The sequence below is a fragment of the Cherax quadricarinatus genome, chromosome 15, assembly GCF_038502225.1.
Source record: "Cherax quadricarinatus isolate ZL_2023a chromosome 15, ASM3850222v1, whole genome shotgun sequence".
NCBI lineage: Eukaryota > Metazoa > Arthropoda > Malacostraca > Decapoda > Parastacidae > Cherax > Cherax quadricarinatus.
In genome coordinates this window covers 41741777-41764276 of record NC_091306.1, presented here as the reverse complement: position 1 = coordinate 41764276, position 22500 = coordinate 41741777, and the positions used below count along the sequence as shown (strand labels likewise).

Here is a 22500-nt window from a genome sequence, read left to right as displayed (position 1 = left end):
TCGATGCATTCAATCCATTGGTCTAGAGAAATGTACATTCATTCTTCGACTTCAACTGTATCCCTACGCCAGATACCATCTGACACGTTACTATATATATGAGACTTACTTAATAGTACTTGAATAAGTAATATATATATATATATATATATATATATATATATATATATATATATATATATATATATATATATATATATATATATATATATATATATATACATATATATATATATATATATATATATATATATATATATATATATATATATATATATATATATATTTTTTATTTTTTTTTTATTATCACACTCGCCGATTCCCACCAAGGCAGGGTGGCCCGAAAAAGAAAAACTTTCACCATCATTCACTCCATCACTGTCTTTCCAGAAAGGTGCTTTACACTACAGTTTTTAAACTGCAATATTAACACCCCTCCTTCAGAGTGCAGGCACTGTACTTCCCATTTCCAGGACTCAAGTCCGGCCTGCCGGTTTCCCTGAACCCCTTCATAAATGTTACTTTGCTCACACTCCAACAGCACGTCAAGTATTAAAAACCATTTGTCTCCATTCACTCCTATCAAACACGCTCACGCATGCCTGCTGGAAGTCCAAGCCCCTCGCACACAAAACCTCCTTTTCCCCCTCTCTCCAACCTTTCCTAGGCCGACCCCTACCCCGCCTTCCTTCCACTACAGACTGATACACTCTTGAAGTCATTCTGTTTCGCTCCATTCTCTCTACATGTCCGAACCACCTCAACAACCCTTCCTCAGCCCTCTGGACAACAGTTTTGGTAATCCCGCACCTCCTCCTAACTTCCAAACTACGAATTCTCTGCATTATATTCACACCACACATTGCCCTCAGACATGACATCTCCACTGCCTCCAGCCTTCTCCTCGCTGCAACATTCATCACCCATGCTTCACACCCATATAAGAGCGTTGGTAAAACTATACTCTCATACATTCCCCTCTTTGCCTCCAAGGACAAAGTTCTTTGTCTCCACAGACTCCTAAGTGCACCACTCACTCTTTTCCCCTCATCAGTTCTATGATTCACCTCATCTTTCATAGACCCATCCGCTGACACATCCACTCCCAAATATCTGAATACATTCGCCTCCTCCATACTCTCTCCCTCCAATCTGATATTCAATCTTTCATCACCTAATCTTTTTGTTATCCTCATAACCTTACTCTTTCCTGTATTCACCTTTAATTTTCTTCTTTTGCACACCCTACCAAATTCATCCACCAATCTCTGCAACTTCTCTTCAGAATCTCCCAAGAGCACAGTGTCATCAGCAAAGAGCAGCTGTGACAACTCCCACTTTGTGTGTGATTCTTTATCTTTTAACTCCACGCCTCTTGCCAAGACCCTCGCATTTACTTCTCTTACAACCCCATCTATAAATATATTAAACATCCACGGTGACATCACACATCCTTGTCTAAGGCCTACTTTTACTGGGAAATAATTTCCCTCTTTCCTACATACTCTAACTTGAGCCTCACTATCCTCGTAAAAACTCTTCACTGCTTTCAGTAACCTACCTCCTACACCATACACTTGCAACATCTACCACATTGCCCCCCTATCCACCCTGTCATACGCCTTTTCCAAATCCATAAATGCCACAAAGACCTCTTTAGCCTTATCTAAATACTGTTCACTTATATGTTTCACTGTAAACACCTGGTCCACACACCCCCTACCTTTCCTAAAGCCTCCTTGTTCATCTGCTATCCTATTCTCCGTCTTACTCTTAATTCTTTCAATAATAACTCTACCATCCACTTTACGAGGTATACTCAGCAGACTTATCCCCCTATAATTTTTGCACTCTCTTTTATCCCCTTTGCCTTTATACAAAGGAACTATGCATGCTCTCTGCCAATCCCTAGGTACCTTACCCTCTTCCATACATTTATTAAATAATTGCACCAACCACTCAAAAACTATATCCCCACCTGCTTTTAACATTTCTATCTTTATCCCATCAATCCCGGCTGCCTTACCCCTTTTCATTTTACCTACTGCCTCACGAACTTCCCCCACACTCACAACTGGCTCTTCCTCACTCCTACAAGATGTTATTCCTCCTTGCCCTATACACGAAATCACAGCTTCCCTATCTTCATCAACATTTAACAATTCCTCAAAATATTCCCTCCATCTTCCCAATACCTCTAACTCTCCATTTAATAACTCTCCTCTCCTATTTTTAACTGACAAATCCATTTGTTCTCTAGGCTTTCTTAACTTGTTAACCTCACTTCAAAACTTTTTCTTATTTTCAACAAAATTTGTTGATAATATCTCACCCACTCGTCATTTGCTCTCTTTTTACATTGCTTCACCACTCTCTTAACCTCTCTCTTTTTCTCCATATACTCTTCCCTCCTTGCATCACTTCTACTTTGTAAAAACTTCTCATATGCTAACTTTTTCTCCCTTACTACTCTCTTTACATCATCATTCCACCAATCGCTCCTCTTCCCTCCCGCACCCACTTTCCTGTAACCACAAACTTCTGCTGAACACTCTAACACTACATTTTTAAACCTACCCCATACCTCTTCGACCCCATTGCCTATGCTCTTATTAGCCCATCTATCCTCAAATAGCTGTTTATATCTTACCCTAACTGCCTCCTCTTTTAGTTTATAAACCTTCACCTCTCTCTTCCCTGATGCTTCTATTCTCCTTGTATCCCATCTACCTTTTACTCTCAGTGTAGCTACAACTCAGTGTTCAGTGGTCAGTCGTCAGTGTTCAGTGGTCAGTCGTCACGTGAGGTCACAGACCCTGAGCTGCTTTGGGGATTAGTGTGGACGGTTACAAAGCATGGCTTGCTTCTGCAGTGTTTTAAAAACTGAGGTTGGAGAGTTGAAGGAGGAGGTCTTGCTTCTCCAGGAGGAGATTAGGAGGCTGAAGGTCCACCTCAATGGGCCTGGGAGAGAGTGTGAGGTGGTTGGAGATGTGGGGAATGAGGCTTCTAGCAGTGAGGTGCAGTCTGTCTCTCACTGTGAGGAGGCTGTAGGTGGGGAGGTAGCAACGGCTACCAGCAGTGAGGTGCAGCCCAGCACCTGCTACAAGTGGCGAGTTGTTCACAGTAATGGGAGGCGCATCAGAGTAAGGAAAGTTAAGAGTGAAGATCTGAAGGTAGGAAATCGCTTCTCTGTTCTCCAGGATGAATGTACTTCAGTGGCCAGTGAAGGTAAGGGTACTACTGCCCCTGCTAATGAAGGTAAGCGCATTCTTGTGGTTGGTGACTCTCAGGTAAGATATGTTGACCGCGCTTTTTGTAATAGGAATAAGAAGATGAGAGATAGAGTGTGCTTCCCTGGAGCTGGTGTTGGGGACATTGTCAACAGACTGGATAATATCATGTCAGGTAATGGGAACAAGCCCATTATCTGTCTCAGTGCTGGTGGAAATGATATTGGGAAGGGTAGGAGAGAAGAGCTGCTAGTTAAGTACAGGTCAGCTATAGATTTCATTAAGTCTAAGGGAGGGATCCCAATCATATGTAGCATCTTGCCTAGAAGGGGAGTAGGAAATGAATGGTTGTCTAGGGCAATTGGTGTAAATTGCTGGCTAGACAGATACTGCAAGGAACTTGCAATCCCATTCATTGACAACTGGAACAACTTTTATGGCAAACATGATATGTATGCAAGGGATGGGGTTCATCTCTCTGGGGCAGGGGTGGTAGCACTTGCAGACTCGATTGAGAAGGCCATTGGTGAAATGCCTATGATTTTAAACTGATGGAAGATAGAGGTATGGGTGTGTGTGGGAAACAAGCAGGTTGCAACACTAGGGATGGAAACAGTAAATGTATAAAAGGCATTCAGCATGAAGTTATAAATAAAGACAATAGAACAGGTCAGCAAACAAAGGGGGACAGCAGAGGGCAGCAAGGGACTAGCTCCCTTAAGGTTTACTATACTAATAGCAGGAGTGTTAGAAATAAGATAGATGAGCTAAGATTAATTGCAAGTGCAGGAAACATAGATATTATTGCTATAACAGAGACCTGGCTCAATCTGAAAGATAGAGAGATGCCCTCTGAATGTCACATACAAGGCTATAAATTATTCCACACTGACAGGGTCAACAGGAAAGGTGGTGGAGTAGCGATGTATGTCAGAGACAATTTAAATTGTTGTGTTAGACAAGATATTAAATTAGAAGCGTCAGCCACTGAATCTGTTTGGTTACAGCTTCTCGAGGGCCGAGAAAAACTAATTTTGGGTGTGATTTACAGGGCCCCAAATCTTGATAGGGAGTGCAGTAAACTTCTATGGGACGAAATTCGTAAGGCATCTACATACGAAAATGTTGTGCTAATGGGAGATTTCAACTATAGACAGATTGACTGGAGCAATTTGACAGGAAATTTAGAGTCGGGTGACTTTCTTGATACGATCCAGGATTGTTTTTTAAAACAGTTTGTGACAGAGCCAACTAGGGGAAATAACCTCCTTGACTTGGTTCTTGCCAGTAGGGAAACACTAATTAATAATCTTGAGGTTAATGATGAGCTTGGGGAGAGTGATCACAAATCACTCAGTTTTAATATATCATGGAATTCCCCTAATAATGGCAATCAAGTCTCCGTCCCTGACTTTCGCTTGGCTGATTTCATAGGACTGAAAAATTACTTAGGTGGGCTGAACTGGAATGACCTGACTAGGGGTCAGGTAGGTGGTGATGGTTGCCGATATGATGCTTTCCAGGGCATAGTTCTAGCTGCTCAGTCAAATTATGTTCCAAATAGGGAAATCAGATCAAACAAAAATGATCCTAAATGGATGAACAATAGATTAAAATATCTGATTGGTCAAAAGAGAGGCATATATAGGCAAATCATAAGAGGAGAGGGGCAATTAAGAAATCGATATATTCAGTTAAAGAGAGAAATAAAAAAGGGAATTAGAAAAGCAAAAAGAGATTATGAGGTTAAAGTTGCAAGAGAATCGAAGACTAACCCAAAAGGATTCTTTCAGGTATACAGAAGTAAGATCAGGGACAAGATAGGCCCACTCAAAAGTTCCTCGGGTCAGCTCACTGACAGTGATAAGGAAATGTGTAGAATTTTTAACACATACTTCCTCTCAGTTTTTACACAGGAGGATACCAGCGATATTCCAGTAATGATAAATTATGTAGAACAGGACGATAATAAACTGTGCACTATTAGGGTCACAAGTGACATGGTCCTTAGGCAAATAGATAAATTAAAACCTAACAAATCCCCAGGCCCTGATGAACTGTATGCAAGGGTTCTAAAGGAATGTAAAGAGGAGCTTAGCACACCTTTCGCTAATCTTTTCAACATATCACTACAAACTGGCATGGTGCCAGATAAGTGGAAAATGGCAAATGTGATACCTATTTTCAAAACAGGTGACAGGTCCTTAGCTTCGAACTATAGACCAATAAGCCTAACCTCCATAGTGGGAAAATTTATGGAATCAATAATTGCCGAGGCAGTTCGTAGCCACCTTGAAAAGCATAAATTAATCAACGAATCTCAGCATGGTTTTACAAAGGGGCGTTCCTGCCTTACGAATTTATTAACTTTTTTCACTAAGGTATTTGAGGAGGTAGATCATGGTAATGAATATGATATTGTGTATATGGACTTCAGTAAGGCTTTTGACAGGGTCCCACATCAGAGACTATTGAGGAAAATTAAAGCACATGGAATAGGAGGAGAAATTTTTTCCTGGATAGAGGCATGGTTGACAAATAGGCAGCAGAGAGTTTGCATAAATGGGGAGAAATCAGAGTGGGGAAGCGTCACGAGCGGTGTTCCACAGGGGTCAGTGTTGGGCCCCCTGCTGTTCACAATCTACATAAACGACATAGATGAGGGCATAAAGAGCGACATCGGCAAGTTTGCCGATGACACCAAAATAGGCCGTCGAATTCATTCTGACGAGGACATTCGAGCACTCCAGGAAGATTTGAATAGACTGATGCAGTGGTCGGAGAAGTGGCAGATGCAGTTTAATATAGACAAATGCAAAGTTCTAAATGTTGGACAGGACAATAACCATGCCACATATAAACTAAATAATGTAGATCTTAATATTACGGATTGCGAAAAAGATTTAGGAGTTCTGGTTAGCAGTAATCTGAAACCAAGACAACAGTGCATAAGTGTTCGCAATAAAGCTAATAGAATCCTTGGCTTCATATCAAGAAGCATAAATAATAGGAGTCCTCAGGTTGTTCTTCAACTCTATACATCCTTGGTTAGGCCTCATTTAGATTATGCTGCACAGTTTTGGTCACCGTATTACAGAATGGATATAAATTCTCTGGAAAATGTACAAAGGAGGATGACAAAGATGATCCCATGTATCAGAAACCTTCCCTATGAGGATAGACTAAGGGCCCTGAAACTGCACTCTCTAGAAAGACGTAGAATTAGGGGGGATATGATTGAGGTTTATAAGTGGAAGACAGGAATAAATAAAGGGGATGTAAATAGTGTGCTGAAAATATCTAGCCTAGACAGGACTCGCAGCAATGGTTTTAAGTTGGAAAAATTCAGATTCAGGAGGGATATAGGAAAGTACTGGTTTGGTAATAGAGTTGTGGATGAGTGGAACAAACTCCCAAGTACCGTTATAGAGGCCAGAACGTTGTGTAGCTTTAAAAATAGGTTGGATAAATACATGAGTAGATGTGGGTGGGTGTGAGTTAGACCTGATAGCTTGTGCTAACAGGTCGGTTGCCGTGTTCCTCCCTTAAGTCAATGTGACCTGACCTGACTAGGTTGGGTGCATTGGCTTAAGCCGGTAGGGACTTGGACCTGCCTCGCATGGGCCAGTAGGCCTTCTGCAGTGTTCCTTCGTTCTTATGTTCTTATGTTCTTATGTAACTAGAAAGTGATCTGATATATCTGTGGCCCCTCTATAAACATGTACATCCTGAAGTCTACTCAACAGTCTTTTATCTACCAATACATAATCCAACAAACTACTGTCATTTCGCCCTACATCATATCTTGTATACTTATTTATCCTCTTTTTCTTAAAATATGTATTACCTATAACTAAACCCCTTTCTATACAAAGTTCAATCAAAGGGCTCCCATTATCATTTACACCTGGCACCCCAAACTTACCTACCACACCCTCTCTAAAAGTTTCTCCTACTTTAGCGTTCAGATCCCCTACCACAATTACTCTCTCACTTGGTTCAAAGGCTCCTATACATTCACTTAACATCTCCCAAAATCTCTCTCTCTCCTCTACATTCCTCTCTTCTCCAGGTGCATACACGCTTATTATGACCCACTTCTCGCATCCAACCTTTACTTTAATCCACATAATTCTTGCATTTACACATTCATATTCTCTTTTCTCCTTCCATAACTGATCATTTAACATTACTGCTACCCCTTCCTTTGCTCTAACTCTCTCAGATACTCCAGATTTAATCCCATTTATTTCCCCCCACTGAAACTCCCCTGCCCCCTTCAGCTTTGTTTCGCTTAGGGCCAGGACATCCAACTTCTTTTCATTCATAACATCAGCAATCATCTGTTTCTTGTCATCCGCACTACATCCACGCACATTTAAGCATCCCAGTTTTATAAAGTTTTTCTTCTTCTCTTTTTTAGTAAATGTCTACAGGAGAAGGGGTTACTAGCCCATTGCTCCCGGCATTTTAGTCGCCTCATACGACACGCATGGCTTACGGAGGAAAGATTCTTTTCCACTTCTCCATGGACAATAGAAGAAATAAAGAAGAACAAGAGCTATTTAGAAAAAGGAGAAAAACCTAGATGTATGTATATATATATGCATGTGCGTGTCTGTGAAGTGTGACCAAAGTGTAAGTTGGAGTAGCAAGATATCCCTGTTATCTAGCGTGTTTATGAGACAGAAAAAAGAAACCAGCAATCCTACCCTCATGCGAAACAGTTACAGGTTTCTGTTTCACAGTCATCTGGCAGGACGGTACATATATATATATATATATATATATATATATATATATATATATATATATATATATATATATATATATATATATATATATATATATATATATTGTTATATATATGTCGTGCCGAATAGGCAGAACTTGCGATCTTGGCTTAAATAGCAACGTTCATCTTGCCATATAGGACAAGTGAAAAATTGTGTATGCAATAATTTCGCCAAAATCATTCTAAACCTGACGAAAAAAATATATTTCACTGTGTTTATTATTAAATTATTGTAAACAAATCTGAAATATATTTAGTTGGGTTAGGCTAAAATAAATTGCTCTCGTTATAATAAGGTTAGGTAAGTTTTCTAAGATTCTTTTGGTGCAAAATTATAAATTTTTACATCAACATTAATAAAAAAAATATATCTTTAAACGTATAAGAGAAAATTTTAGAAAGGACTTAATTTTAAATGAGTTCTTGCTATTGACCAGTTTTACATATTCGGCACGACATATATATATATATATATATATATATATATATATATATATATATATATATATATATATATATATATATATATATATATATACATATATATATACAAGGAATCTTGTCCAAGATTCCAATGCTCTATTTATTCATGTGAGAGATTTTAACCATCCAATTGATTTTCAAAAAGTTGAGAAAGTTATATCAAGCAAGTCCATGGTCGACAGGAATATTATTGAATCTTGTTTCATAAAAAACAGTTTTGACAATAATATGAATATTTCCTTTGGTTTATATAAATTAGATCCATTTATAATTAACAGAATTTTGGGAAGAATTTAATAACACATTGGCCAAATAATAAATTTTAAAATTCTTATTTCTTGGGTAGAATAGTTTGTTTGTAGGTTGTGTGAAGGACCTGTCTAGTTGGGCCCGGCGGGCCTGCTGCAGTGTTCTCTTTCTTATGAGTGGCGTGTCAGATGTTCCTTTGTTGTGGGATCTGATAGTGAGGTGTGGGCTAGACCCTTCATATACCTTCCTTTGATGCTCTACTTTCATTGTTCCTTGATAATGTGAGTAGTCACGAAAGCGCTTGGAATTTCTCTATTCTTTCACGGTGGTTGGTTTGCATATATACATATATATATATATATATATATATATATATATATATATATATATATATATATATATATATATATATATATATATATATATATATATATATATATATATATATATATATATATATATATATATATATATATATATATATATATATATATATATATATATATAAAGTGTGACTGACAAAACCAACAATTACCTATATAAACTAGCTTTTAACATCGGGGAGGCTTACAAGCACAGCCTGCTTGAACAATGAAACGCATAGTTTGCCAAATAGCAATATGAACAATGACAGTGTGTAGCTGCCAGTTTGAGAAAGGCAGGTCGAGAGTTAGACTCTGGACCTGGATCACATAGAGTCTAACCATACCACGGGCGGGGATAGAACCCGCGATCAGAGTTATAAAACTCCAGACCGACTTGCTAGCCACTGGGCCAGCTGGCTACAACAAGATTCGAATCTTGTAGCCAGCTGGCCCAGTGGCTAACGCGTCGGTCTGGAGTTTTACAACTTTCTGATCGCGGGTTCTATTCCCGCCAGTGGCATAGTTTGTTTGCAATAGTGTCATTACGATTTCGTGAGTCAACTGAGTCGCTTATGGCACAACCACAAAATGCTAAAAATCACTAATTCAACATAAATCTCTGGGAACATAGTTCCACAGAGAACAAAAAGTGTAGCTCGGATCACCAACAAGATCAAACTTTACCACAAAATGAGTCAACATCACAAAAGGAGAGGAGACCACAGCTCAGACACACACTGGGAGGACAGACATGTTGACTCGCCAGTGTCTACAAACAGAGAAAGAGATTACTACGGTTGCAGGTGTGAAGTAAAGACTCTCACAAATTTAACATATTTCCCAGAGACATAAAGGAACAATTTATCCCACTGCACTTTGTAACAATTTACAAAGCTCTAATTATGTTTAATATTTTGGATGTATTCTACATTTCCTCGGCATCTCTCACTTTAGAGGCAGGTTAACTTAGTGGCCAATCTGAGACACGATCTTCAAATATTTTCCATGTATAAGAACACAAGAAAGAAGGAACACTGCAGCAGGCCTGTTGGCCCATACTAGGCAGGTCCTTCACAATCCATCTCACTAACATATTATTTGCCCAACGCAATTTTCAATGCTATCATTATCAGATACGTTTATATCATTATCATATATTTCAATACAATGAGAGTTCTCTGAAAAGTTTCCACAATTATTTTCTGCCTTCAGGTATTAAGTAAATTATATATTCCCCAGTTTAGATGTCGTACCAGTTTTTACATGAGCTACAAACATGAAACATTATTTTAAATAAAAATATGTAGTTGCTTAAAAACTACAAATATATTAAATTACCAGAAAGCTCTGGTAATTTAATATATTATTTCCTATGGCTGCGTTTGTCTTATTGTGCGATCTAAACGACAGAAGATCCGACATTATAATTTCTAGGTGTGTGTTCTTGCCATTCTTTGAAGACTTCTGGTTGAATTTTATATTTTATACTCGTTTTGAATTCATTAATTTCAAACCCAAGCAACTTTCATGTTTATTTTGTTATCGTCCACAATGGATGATAGAAAGTTGTGGTTAGTGTCTCTGTGTCTCAACTGAGAAGTAGTCAGGGTGCCACGATTTGTATAAATGGCTTGAAAAACCGTATGAATGCTCTGTTGCGCTTCAGAGAATTTAGGAACTCGGCAGATTTTGAATGTTTTGATCGGAAGGTCACCTGTTAGATCCCGACTGTTGCTTAAGATTAGATCTACTTTAAAGTCAGTTGTATCTGGTACTCTTCCCATCAGACTCAGTGGAATACCACTATCTTGTCTGTTGGTAAGGAGGACAGCGCGGAATACCAGGTGCTAGGACAACAGAAGACCGGTGTTGAGACCACGAATACCAATACTGTGACCGTATATACCAATACAATATCTCCATCATATCTTACGTAGAACTAAATAGTATGGATTCTTAAGATAATAATACAGGAGTACTTTATATCCTGGTGGTCAAGATGGTAGCACAGTACTTCACATTCTGGTCATCGGTATCACAGCACAGACCCGTACTGGTTTACTCCATCAACCAACAGTTGCTAAAAAACATTGTAAAACATGTCATGCATTTCCGGAGTGCATGAAACTGTGTGTGTGTTCTTCCATGCTAGTGTAACACAAGCCTCGAGTTCGCGGAGGTGATGAATCTTAATTGAAATATTTGATGAAATCTTCATCACCTGACTGAGGTCTCCCAGTTCACGTCGACAGATTTCAACATTACGAATGAAAATTTCATCCTGCGTGAAGGAATATGACGGGAAAACACAGTTTTCTCTCCCACTATGTACCTATTACATAGACTAAGATAGCAGTATGTAGCTGATTGAGTCAACTTTACAAATAAACAAAAGATGGTGAATCATGGAAGTTGCAGAGATTTGCTACTAGACTGACCATGACAGTGAAAGACAAACTTAAGGAAGATGCCAGACACACTGAACCTTACGATGACGGAGAAGATTTAGTGAAAATATAATCATAGCGATAGAGATACTCAGTGACACTGACAACATTAACACACTGTCAACATTAACGCACTGACAACATTAACACGCTGACAATGTTAACACACTGACACTGGAGAGTGCAATACAAGGGCACACTAACGCAATGGCCAAATAAACCAAAGAAACATTATTGAGAGATTATACAATATAAATGAAGTGAGAAATCAACAGAAGGAAAATGATGTAGTGAGGGACTCCATACATGGTTTTAAAGTTAAAGTTTCTCTTCTTATAGTAGTGTTGTTCCGGTAGAGTGTTGTTCCAGTACAGTGTTGTTCCAGTAGAGTGTTGTTCCAGTACAGTGTTGTTCCAGTAGAGTGTTGTTCCAGTACAGTGTTGTTCCAGTAGAGTGTTGTTCCAGTAGAGTGTTGTTCCAGTAGAGTGTTGTTCCGGTAGAGTGTTGTTCCAGTACAGTGTTGTTCCAGTAGAGTGTTGTTCCAGTACAGTGTTGTTCCAGTAGTGTTGTTCCAGTAGAGTGTTGTTCCAGTACAGTGTTGTTCCGGTAGAGTGTTGTTCCAGTAGAGTGTTGTTCCAGTACAGTGTTGTTCCAGTAGAGTGTTGTTCCAGTAGTGTTGTTCCGGTAGAGTGTTGTTCCAGTACAGTGTTGTTCCAGTAGAGTGTTGTTCCAGTACAGTGTTGTTCCAGTAGTGTTGTTCCAGTAGAGTGTTGTTCCAGTACAGTGTTGTTCCGGTAGAGTGTTGTTCCAGTAGAGTGTTGTTCCAGTACAGTGTTGTTCCAGTAGAGTGTTGTTCCAGTACAGTGTTGTTCCAGTAGTGTTGTTCCAGTAGAGTGTTGTTCCAGTACAGTGTTGTTCCAGTAGAGTGTTGTTCCAGTAGAGTGTTGTTCCAGTACAGTGTTGTTCCAGTAGTGTTGTTCCAGTAGAGTGTTGTTCCAGTAAAGTGTTGTTCCAGTAGAGTGTTGTTCCAGTACAGTGTTGTTCCAGTAGAGTGTTGTTCCAGTAGAGTGTTGTTCCAGTACAGTGTTGTTCCAGTAGTGTTGTTCCAGTAGAGTGTTGTTCCAGTACAGTGTTGTTCCAGTAGAGTGTTGTTCCAGTAGAGTGTTGTTCCAGTAGAGTGTTGTTCCGGTAGAGTGTTGTTCCAGTACAGTGTTGTTCCAGTAGAGTGTTGTTCCAGTACAGTGTTGTTCCAGTAGAGTGTTGTTCCAGTAGAGTGTTGTTCCAGTACAGTGTTGTTCCAGTAGAGTGTTGTTCCAGTAGAGTGTTGTTCCAGTACAGTGTTGTTCCAGTAGAGTGTTGTTCCAGTACAGTGTTGTTCCAGTAGAGTGTTGTTCCAGTACAGTGTTGTTCCAGTAGAGTGTTGTTCCAGTAGAGTGTTGTTCCAGTAGAGTGTTGTTCCAGTAGAGTGTTGTTCCAGTAGAGTGTTGTTCCGGTAGAGTGTTGTTCCAGTAGAGTGTTGTTCCAGTACAGTGTTGTTCCAGTAGAGTGTTGTTCCAGTAGTGTTGTTCCAGTACAGTGTTGTTCCAGTAGAGTGTTGTTCCAGTAGAGTGTTGTTCCAGTAGAGTGTTGCTCCAGTACAGTGTTGTTCCAGTAGAGTGTTGTTCCAGTACAGTGTTGTTCCAGTACAGTGTTCCAGTACAGTGTTCTTCCAGTACAGTGTTCCTCCAGAACAGTGTTCTTCCAGTGCAGTGTTGTTCCAGTACAGTGCTCTTCCAGTACAGTGTTGTTCCAGAGCAGTGTTCTTCCAGTACAGTGTTCTTCTAGTGCAGTGTTGTTCCAGTACAGTGTTCCTCCAGAACAGTGTTCTTAGAGTGCAGTGTTGTTCCAGTACAGTGCTCTTCCAGTACAGTGTTCTTCCAGAGCAGTGTTGTTTCAGTACAGTGTTCTTTTAGTGCAGTGTTGTTCCAGTAGAGTGTTGCTCCAGTAGAGTGTTGTTCCAGTACAGTGTTGTTCCAGTAGAGTGTTGTTCCAGTACAGTGTTGTTCCAGTAGAGTGTTTTTCCAGTACAGTGTTGTTCCAGTACAGTGTTGTTCCAGTACAGTGCTGTTCCGGTACAGTGTTGTTCCAGAGCAGTGTTGTTCCAGTACAGTGTTCTTCTAGTGCAGTGTTGTTCCAGTACAGTGATCTTCCAGTACAGTGTTCCAGTACAGTGTTGTTCCAGTACAGTGTTGTTCCAGTACAGTATTCTTCAAGTACAGTGTTGTTCCAGTACAGTGCTGTTCCAGTACAGTGTTCTTCCAGTACAGTGTTCTTCCAGTACAGTGCTGTTCAGTACAGTGTTGTTCCAGTACAGTGTTCTTCCAGCACAGTGTTGTTCCAGTACAGTGTTCTTCCAGCGCAGTGTTCTTCCAGTAGAGTGTTCTTCCAGTAGAGTGTTCTTCCAGTGCAGTGTTGCTCCAGTACAGTGTTCTTCCAGTACAGTGTTCTTCCAGTACAGTGTTCTTCCAGTACAGTGTTGTTCCAGAACAGTGTTGTTCCAGTACAGTGTTCTTCCAGCGCAGTGTTCTTCCAGTAGAGTGTTCTTCCAGTGCAGTGTTGTTCCAGTACAGAGTTGTTCCAGAACAGTGTTGTTCCAGTACAGTGTTCTTCCAGCGCAGTGTTCTTCCAGTACAGTGTTCTTCCAGTACAGTGTTGTTCCAGAACAGTGTTGTTCCAGTACAGTGTTCTTCCAGCGCAGTGTTCTTCCAGTAGAGTGTTCTTCCAGTGCAGTGTTGCTCCAGTACAGTGTTCTTCCAGTACAGTGTTCTTCCAGTACAGTGTTCTTCCAGTACAGTGTCCTTCCAGTACAGTGTTCTTCCAGTACAGTGCTGTTCAGTGCAGTGTTGCTCCAGTACAGTGTTCTTCCAGTACAGTGTTGCTCTAGTACAGTGTTCTTCCAGTGCAGTGTTGCTCCAATACAGTGTTCTTCCAGTAGAGTGTTCTTCCAGTGCAGTGTTGCTCCAGTACAGTGTTCTTCCAGTACAGTGCTGTTCAGTACAGTGTTGCTCCAGTACAGTGTTCTTCCAGTACAGTGTTCTTCCAGTACAGTGCTGTTCAGTACAGTGTTGCTCCAGTACAGTGTTCTTCCAGTACAGTGTTGCTCCAGTACAGTGTTCTTCCAGTGCAGTGTTGCTCCAATAGAGTGTTCTTCCAGTGCAGTGTTCTTCCAGTACAGTGTTCTTCCAGTACAGTGTTGTTCCAGTACAGTGTTCTTCCAGTACAGTGTTCTTCCAGTACAGTGTTCTTCCAGTACAGTGTTCTTCCAGTACAGTGTTCTTCCGGTACAGTGTTCTTCCAGTACAGTGTTCTTCCAGTACATGTGTTGCTCCAGTACAGTGTTGTTCCAGTACAGTGTTGTTCCAGTACAGTGTTGTTCCAGTACAGTGTTCTTCCAGTACAGTGTTCTTCCGGTACAGTGTTGCTCCAGTGCAGTGTTGTTCCAGTACAGTGTTGTTCCAGTACAGTGTTGTTCCAGTACAGTGTTGCTCCAGTACAGTGTTGTTCCAGTACAGTGTTCTTCCGGTACAGTGTTGTTCCAGTACAGTGTTGTTCCAGTACAGTGTTGCTCCAGTGCAGTGTTGTTCCAGTACAGTGTTGTTCCAGTACAGTGTTGTTCCAGTACAGTCTTCTTCCAGTACAGTGTTGCTCCAGTACAGTGTTGTTCCAGTACAGTGTTGTTCTGGTACAGTGTTGTTCCAGTACAGTGTTGTTCCAGTACAGTGTTGTTCTAGTACAGTGTTGTTCCAGTACAGTGTTGCTCCAGTACAGTGTTGTTCCAGTACAGTGTTGCTCCAGTACTGTGTTGTTCCAGTACAGTGTTCTTCCAGTGCAATGTTGTTCCAGTACAGTGTTGTTCCAGTACAGTGTTCTTCCAGTGCAGTGTTGCTCCAGTACAGTGTTGTTCCAGTACAGTGTTCTTCCAGTGCAGTGTTGTTCCAGTACAGTGTTGTTCTAGTACAGAGTTGTTCCAGTACAGTGTTGCTCCAGTACAGTGTTCCAGTACAGTGTTGTTCTAGTACAGAGTTGTTCCAGTACAGTGTTGCTCCAGTACAGTGTTCCAGTACAGTGTTGTTCCAGTGCTGGAGGAGGGTGCTGGAAGAGGGTGCTGGGGGAGGGTGCTGAGGAGGATGCTGGGGAAGGTGCTGGGGGGAGGGTGCTGGGGGAGGGTGCTGGGGAGGGTGCTGGGGGAGGGTGCTGGGGAGGGTGCTGGGGAAAGTGCTGGGGGAGAGTGCTTTGGGAGGGTGCTGGGGAGGGTGCTGGGGAAGGTGCTGGGGAGGGTGCTGGGGGAGGGTGATGGGGAGGGTGCTCGGGGAGGGTGCTGAGGAGGGTGCTAGGGGAGGGTGCTGGGGAGGGTGCTGAGGGAGGGTGCTGGGGAGGGTGCTGGGGAAGGTGCTGGGGAGAGTGCTTTGGGAGGGTGCTGGGGAGGGTGCTGGGGAAGCTGCTGGGAAAGGTGCTGGGGAGGGTGCTGGGGAAGGTGCTGGGGAAGTTGCTGGGGAAGGTGCTTGGGAGGGTGCTGGGGAGGGTGCTGGGGAGGGTGCTGGGGAGGGTGCTGGGGAGGGTGCTGGGGAGGGTGCTGGAGAAGGTGCTGGGGAAGGTGCTGGGGAGGGTGCTGGGGAGGGTGTTGGGGAGGGTGCTGGGGAGGGTGCTGGGGAGGGTGCTGGGGAGAGTGATGGATTGGGTGCTGGGGAAAATGCTGGGGAGGGTGCTGGGGAAGGTGCTGGGGAGGGTGCTGGGGAGGTTGGTGGGGAAGGTGCTGGGGAAAGTGCTGGGGAGGGTGCTGGTGAAGGTGCTGGGGAGGGTGCTGGGGAAGGTGCTGGGGAGGGTACTGGGGAAGGTGCTGGGGAGGGTGCTGGGGAGGGTGCTGGGGAGGGTGCTGGGGAAGGTGCTGGGGAGGGTGCTGGGGAGGGTGCTGGGGAAGGTGCTGTGGAGGGTGCTGGAGAGGGTGCTGGGGAAGGTGCTCGGGTGGGTGCTGGGGAGGGTGCTGGGGAGGGTGCTGGGGAGGGTACTGTGGAGAGTGTTGGATTGGGTGCTGGGGAAAATGCTGGGGAGGGTGCTGGGGAAGGTGCTGGGGAGGGTGCTGGGGAGGATGCTGGGGAAGGTGCTGGGGAAAGTGCTGGTGAGGGTGCTGGTGAAGGTGCTGGGGAGGGTGCTGGGGAAGGTGCTGGGGAGGGTACTGGGGAAGGTGCTGGGGAGGGTGCTGGGGAGGGTGCTGGGGAAGGTGCTGGGGAGGGTGGTGGGGAGGGTGCTGGGGAGGGTGCTGGGGAGGGTGCTGGGGAAGGTGCTGTGGAGGGTGCTGGAGAGGGTGCTGGGGAAGGTGCTAGGGAGGGTGCTGGGGAGGGTGCTGGGGAGGGTGCTGGGGAGGGTGCTGGAGAGGGTGCTGGGGAGGTTGCTGGGAAAGGTGCTGGGGAGGGTGCTGGAGAAGGTGCTGGGGTGGTGCTGGGGAATGTGCTGGGGAGGGTGCTGGGAAGGTGCTGGAGAGGGTGCTGAAGAGGGTGCTGAGGAGGGTGCTGGGGAAGGTGCTGGGGAGGGTGCTGGAGAATGTGCTGGGGAGGGTGCTGGGAAGGTGCTGGGGAAGGTGCTGGGGAGGGTGCTGAGGAGGGTGCTGGGGAAGGTGCTGGGGAGGGTGCTGGGAAGGTGCTTGGGAGGGTGCTGGGGAGGGTGCTGGGGAGTGTGCTGGGGATGGTGCTGGGGAAGGTGCTGGGGAGAGTGCTGTGGATAGTGCTGGGGAGGGTGCTGGGAAAGGTGCTGGGGAGGGTGCTGGGGAAGGTGCTGGGGAGGGTGCTGGTGTGGGTGCTGGGGAGGGTGCTGGGGAGTGTGCTGGGGAGGCTGCTGGGGATTGTGCTGGAGAGGGTGCTGGGGAGGGTGCGGGGGAAGGTGCTGGGGAGGGTGCTGGGGAAGGTGCTGGGGAGGGTGCTAGGGAGGTGCTGGGGAGGGTGCTGGGAAAGGTGCTGGGAAAGGTGCTGGGGAGGGTGCTGGGGAAGGTGCTTGGGAGGGTGCTGGAGAAGGTGCTGGGGAAGGTGCTGGGGAGGGTGCTGAGGAGGGTGCTGGGGACGGTGCTGGGGAGGGTGCTGGGGAGGGTGCGGGGGGGGGTGCTAGGGAGGGTGCTGGGGGAGGGTGCTGGGGAGGGTGCTGGGGAGGGTGCTGGGGAGGGTGCTGGGGAAGGTGCTGGGGAGGGTGTTGGGGAGGGTGCTGGGGAGGGTGCTGGGGAGGGTGCGGTGGTGCGTGCTGGGGACGGTGCTGCGGAGGGTGCTGGGGAGGGCGCTGGGGAGGGTGCTGAGGAGGGTGCTGGGGAAGGTGCTGGGGAAGGTGCTGGGGAGGGTGCTGGGGAGGGTGCTGGGAAGGGTGCTGGGGAAGGTGCTGGGGAGGGTGCTGGAGAGGGTGCTGGGGAGGGTGCTGGGGAGGGTGCTGGAGAAGGTGCTGGGGAGGGTGCTGTGAAGGGTGCTGGGGAAGGTGCTGGGGAGGGTGCTGGGGAAGGTGCTGGGGAGGGTGCTGGGGAGGGTGCTGGGGAGGGTGCTGGAGAAGGTGCTGGGGAGGGTGCTGTGGAGGGTGCTGGGGAAGGTGCTGGGGAGGGTGCTGGGGAAGGTGCTGGGGAGGGTGCTGGGGAGGGTGCTGGGTAGGGTGCTGGGGAGGGTGCTGGGGAGGGTGCTGGAGAAGGTGCTGGGGAGGGTGCTGTGGAGGGTGCTGGGGAAGGTGCTGGGGAGGGTGCTGGGGAGGGTGCTGGGGAGGTTGCTGGAGAGGTTGCTGGGGAGGGTGTTGGGGGAGGTGCTGGGGAAGGTGCTGGGGAGGGTGCTGGGGAGGGTCCTGGGGAGGGTGCTGGGGAGGGTGCTGGAGAAGGTGCTGGGGAGGGTGCTGGGGAGGGTGCTGGGGAGGGTGCTGGGGAGGGTGCTGGGGAGGGTGCTGGGGAGGGTGCTGGGGAGGGTGCTGGGGAGGGTGCTGGGGAGGGTGCGGGGGAGGGTGCTGGGGAGGGTGCTGGGGAAGGTGCTAGGGAGGGTGCTGGGGAGGGTGCTGGGGAGGGTGCGGGGGATGGTGCTTGGGAGGGTGCTGGGGAGGGTGCTGGGGAGGGTGCTGGGGAGGGTGCTGTGGAGGGTGCTGGGGAGGGTGCTGGGGAGGGTGCTGGGGAGGGTGCTGGGGACGGTGCTGGGGACGGTGCTGGGGTGGGTGCTGGGGAGGGTGCTGGGGAGGGTGCGGGGGGGGGGGCTGGGGAGGGTGCTGGGGAGGGTGCTGGGGAAGGTGCTGGGGAGGGTGCTGGGGAGGGTGCTGGGGAGGGTGCTGGGGAAGGTGCTGGGGACTTTGCTGGGGAAGGTGCTGGGGAGGGTGCTGGGGAGGGTGCTGGGGAGGGTGCTGGGGAGGGTGCTGGGGAGGGTGGTGGGGGAGGTGCTGGGGAAGGTGCTGGGGAGGGTGCTGGGGAGGGTCCTGGGGAGGGTGCTGGGGAGGGTGCTGGAGAAGGTGCTGGGGAGGGTGCTGGGGAGGGTGCTGGGGAGGGTGCTGGGGAGGGGGCTGGGGAGGGTGCTGGGGAGGGTGCTGGGCAGGGTGTTGGGGGAGGTGCTGGGGAAGGTGCTGGGGAGGGTGCTGGGGAGGGTCCTGGGGACGGTCCTGGGGAGGGTGCTGGGGAGGGTGCTGGGGAAGGTGCTGGGGAAGTTGCTGGGGAGGGTCCTGGGGAGGGTGCTGGGGAGGGTGCTGGGGAGGGTGCTGGAGAAGGTGCTGGGGAGGGTGCTGTGGAGGGTGCTGGGGAAGGTGCTGGGGAGGGTGCTGGGGAAGGTGCTGGGGAGGGTGCTGGGGAGAATCTCTCACTCACTAGACGGTTCATTTCGGAGATATTGTTAGAACGACATTTTTCTTAAAACATAATTGCCCGTAAGAGAAGGAGGAAGAAGAGAAGGAGGAGGAGGAAGAAGAAAAGGAGAAAGAAAAGGAGGAGGAGGAGGAAGGTAAGCGAGAAAGCTATATTAATGTTATATATGTAATACCTAAGAAGATAGATATAAACCATTTCTCTCTTAAATAGTCTAGCTCATACCATAGATTTTACTGTTGAATTTCAACAAAATAACCCGTTGCCTTTTTTATATATCTCAATTATTAACAGGAACCATGATTTTAAATTCAAAATATACGGAAAACCAACACATATCTGTTCTTATATTCACTGTTATTCTTCACATCATAAGAGAATTAAACTCTCTGAATTCTAATAATTTTTTTTGAGATCTTTAAGTATTTGCAACCCAGAATTTATAGATGAAGAAATTTTTGAAGATTTATGAAATAGCTAATGATCTAAAATACCCAAAATACTTAATTGATAAATCCTTTAAAAATGCTGGAAATACGTTTTATAGCTAATAAAAGGACAGACAATCTTATTTAACGAGTAATATGTTAATTCCACTTTACCACGAAAACCTTCTTGATATACCTTCTCTGCTTGAGAATTTAAAATCAAAGTTGTCTTTAAAAATCTTGAAACAATCAAAAAAATTGATTAAGAACTCCCCAAACAATGTTGATAACTGAGCCTATAAGATTCCTTGTATAAAGGCAATAAAGTTTATTAAGGTCAAACTGGAAAATGCCTTGAATTAAGATTACAACATCAGAAGTGGACAAAAGTCTAATGCACTGTTTATTCATGTGACAGATTTTAACCATCCAATTGACTTTCAAAAGACCGAGAAAGTTGTATCAAGCTGGTCCATGGTTGGTTATTATTATTATTATAATCAAGGGGGACGCGCTAAACCCGGAGGATTATACAGCGCCTGGGGTCCATGGTTGAGAGAAATATAATTCAATTAAGTTTCATAAAAATAGCATTGATTTTAATATGATTGTTAGTTCAGGTATATATAAATTAGATTCATTTAGAATTAATAGAATTTATGAGGAATTTAAGCTGTACCTGACATGTCATTCATAAATTTTACTTGACATGTGACCTGACCAAATCTTCGCTACTCTCCCACACTCAGCATGCTTGGTCATGTGTGAGGTCATAAGTGAGGTGATATCTCAGCCTCATAAGCCTTCTGCTGAATCTTTTATTTTTAGTTTCTTGTTAATAAGAGAAATCACGAAAACGCTTGGAAATTCACCATTTCTTCACTGGTTGTTTCGCAAATTGCGATACCGCTTATTTACTGTGATTTTATTACATATATGTACGTGTATATGTTTGCATGCATTTTATTTCTTTCCCTGTACCACAGTCTGACTTACACTAGTATTTTCTCTCCCCCAGGAGACGCCACAGCCGACTCCGGACCCTCAGTCTTCCTCAGCCGGGTCCCCGAGCTTAACTCTTCCCTCCAGCACGACGGGGGGTGAGGACTTCGACCTGTCCCCTACGGAGTCGTCTGCAGGAGCCAGGAAGCGTGCTCCCCGGGCCCTCACAGGCAAGCATGTGAGACCAGGCACGGGAGCATCAGCCAGTACCCTCCTCACCCTGCGTCAGAAGCTGCAGGAGCGCCAGAAATACCGAGAAGTGTACGGGGAAGATCCGCCCCAACCCTCCAAATCCAGCAAAACCCGATCAAGGAAGCGGTGAGGTGTACCAAGCTGGATAACAGAGCGACTTCACCTTTGTGGCCAATGTTTGAAATAATATCTTCAGTATATGAAGAAATGATAAAACTTACAATGCATAAGAAGCAATAGCAATTCTGTGTGTAATAAACACAGGTATACTAGTGTTCTCAATTCTCACAATGATGCGATTTGTCCTAAAGTAGTTAGGCAGCCGTTCTAAGACAAACATCACAGACGGTGCAGATCAAGCTATTGGGTGGTGAGGTAACATAGAATGCATTGTGTACGTGTAATGGAGGGCTCAGAGTGCTCGAAAAGTGAGTGAGGCCACGGAGGGAGGCTCTATGCTCAGGTTTACCTCAAGGCCTCAAAAATTGGGAGCTGCGGTTGGTGGCCCGGTGTGCCACCTCACCATGGCTGCAGGTGCTGCTGTGTTAGGAAAGAACATGATGTATTGGTTTCTCTACTATATGATTGACCTGCCCTCAGGGGTGCAGCTAGAGGCTGTGTCCCTCCCAGTCCTAGCCCTCATCACGCTTCTGTTGTACCTTCGTGCGCTTGCGTGCGTCAGTGTGCACCTACATACGCCTGCGTGTGCCTACGTGCGTTTGCGTGGACACGTTTATCTACGTGCGCCTTACCAAATTGCTCAATTTTTCTGCCCTGGACTTCCAAACTGTCCAAAGTCTTGGCTAGCTTTTTCAAGCAAAAGTTGACAGCACCGATGTAACACTACAACAGCTCCGTAAGGCCCATTAATGAAATGCTGAAGCTGTTTTTATACAGAACAAATGTTTTCCTTACTCATCTCTCATATATAGTTACTTCGTAGTGAATTTACAAAATATTTCTCATCACGGATTCTCAGATTCATGCTTTAACATTAGAAAGTGTGTATGTACGAAGTAATTAGAAATGGAAGTCACAGTACAGTGTCTGGAACAATTCAGAAGAAAAATCAAAATTCCAAGTTGGACACGAGAGGACATTACGGTCCCTCCTGGGCCATGACAAACTCACAGGTGCAGTAATGATAGCTCAGCGATAACGATAAAAAAAAAACATTGAAATATATGAGAGCAAGCTTCTGATATAGACTTGAAGGTTGAAACGTCTGGTTGGCACATATCTTACTCTGGTCGGTGGTGTTCCAGAGATGATTCTTACATTCCAGTGTGACACATCATTCCTGCCAGTGTTAGGGAGGCCCCGCACTGACCTATATATTATATTTTGACTCTCAGTCCCGCCATATCTGCTTATATTCTGCAAAGTTCCCACTGAATTTTGTGTCTTTTATCCTGCACAGTGTGAATACAGACTTGGCATTATCAAACATACTCTTATTAAGAGTATAGTTATCATCA

The 22500-nt window shown here is 45.2% G+C and overlaps 1 protein-coding gene across 2 annotated transcripts in view; it reads left to right on the top strand.

Annotated features, from left to right (window-relative positions):
* LOC128703304 (TOX high mobility group box family member 3) overlaps positions 1-22500 on the top strand; it is a 122363-nt gene that overhangs the window by 98751 nt on the left and 1112 nt on the right. For both annotated transcript variants that reach the window (XM_053797895.2, XM_070085314.1), the window contains one exon: positions 20847-22500. This exon is cut by the window's right edge and continues 1112 nt beyond it. In XM_053797895.2, the coding sequence (XP_053653870.1) occupies positions 20847-21152 (306 nt within the window). In that variant the 3' untranslated portion in view covers positions 21153-22500. The remainder of the gene's footprint in view (positions 1-20846) is intronic.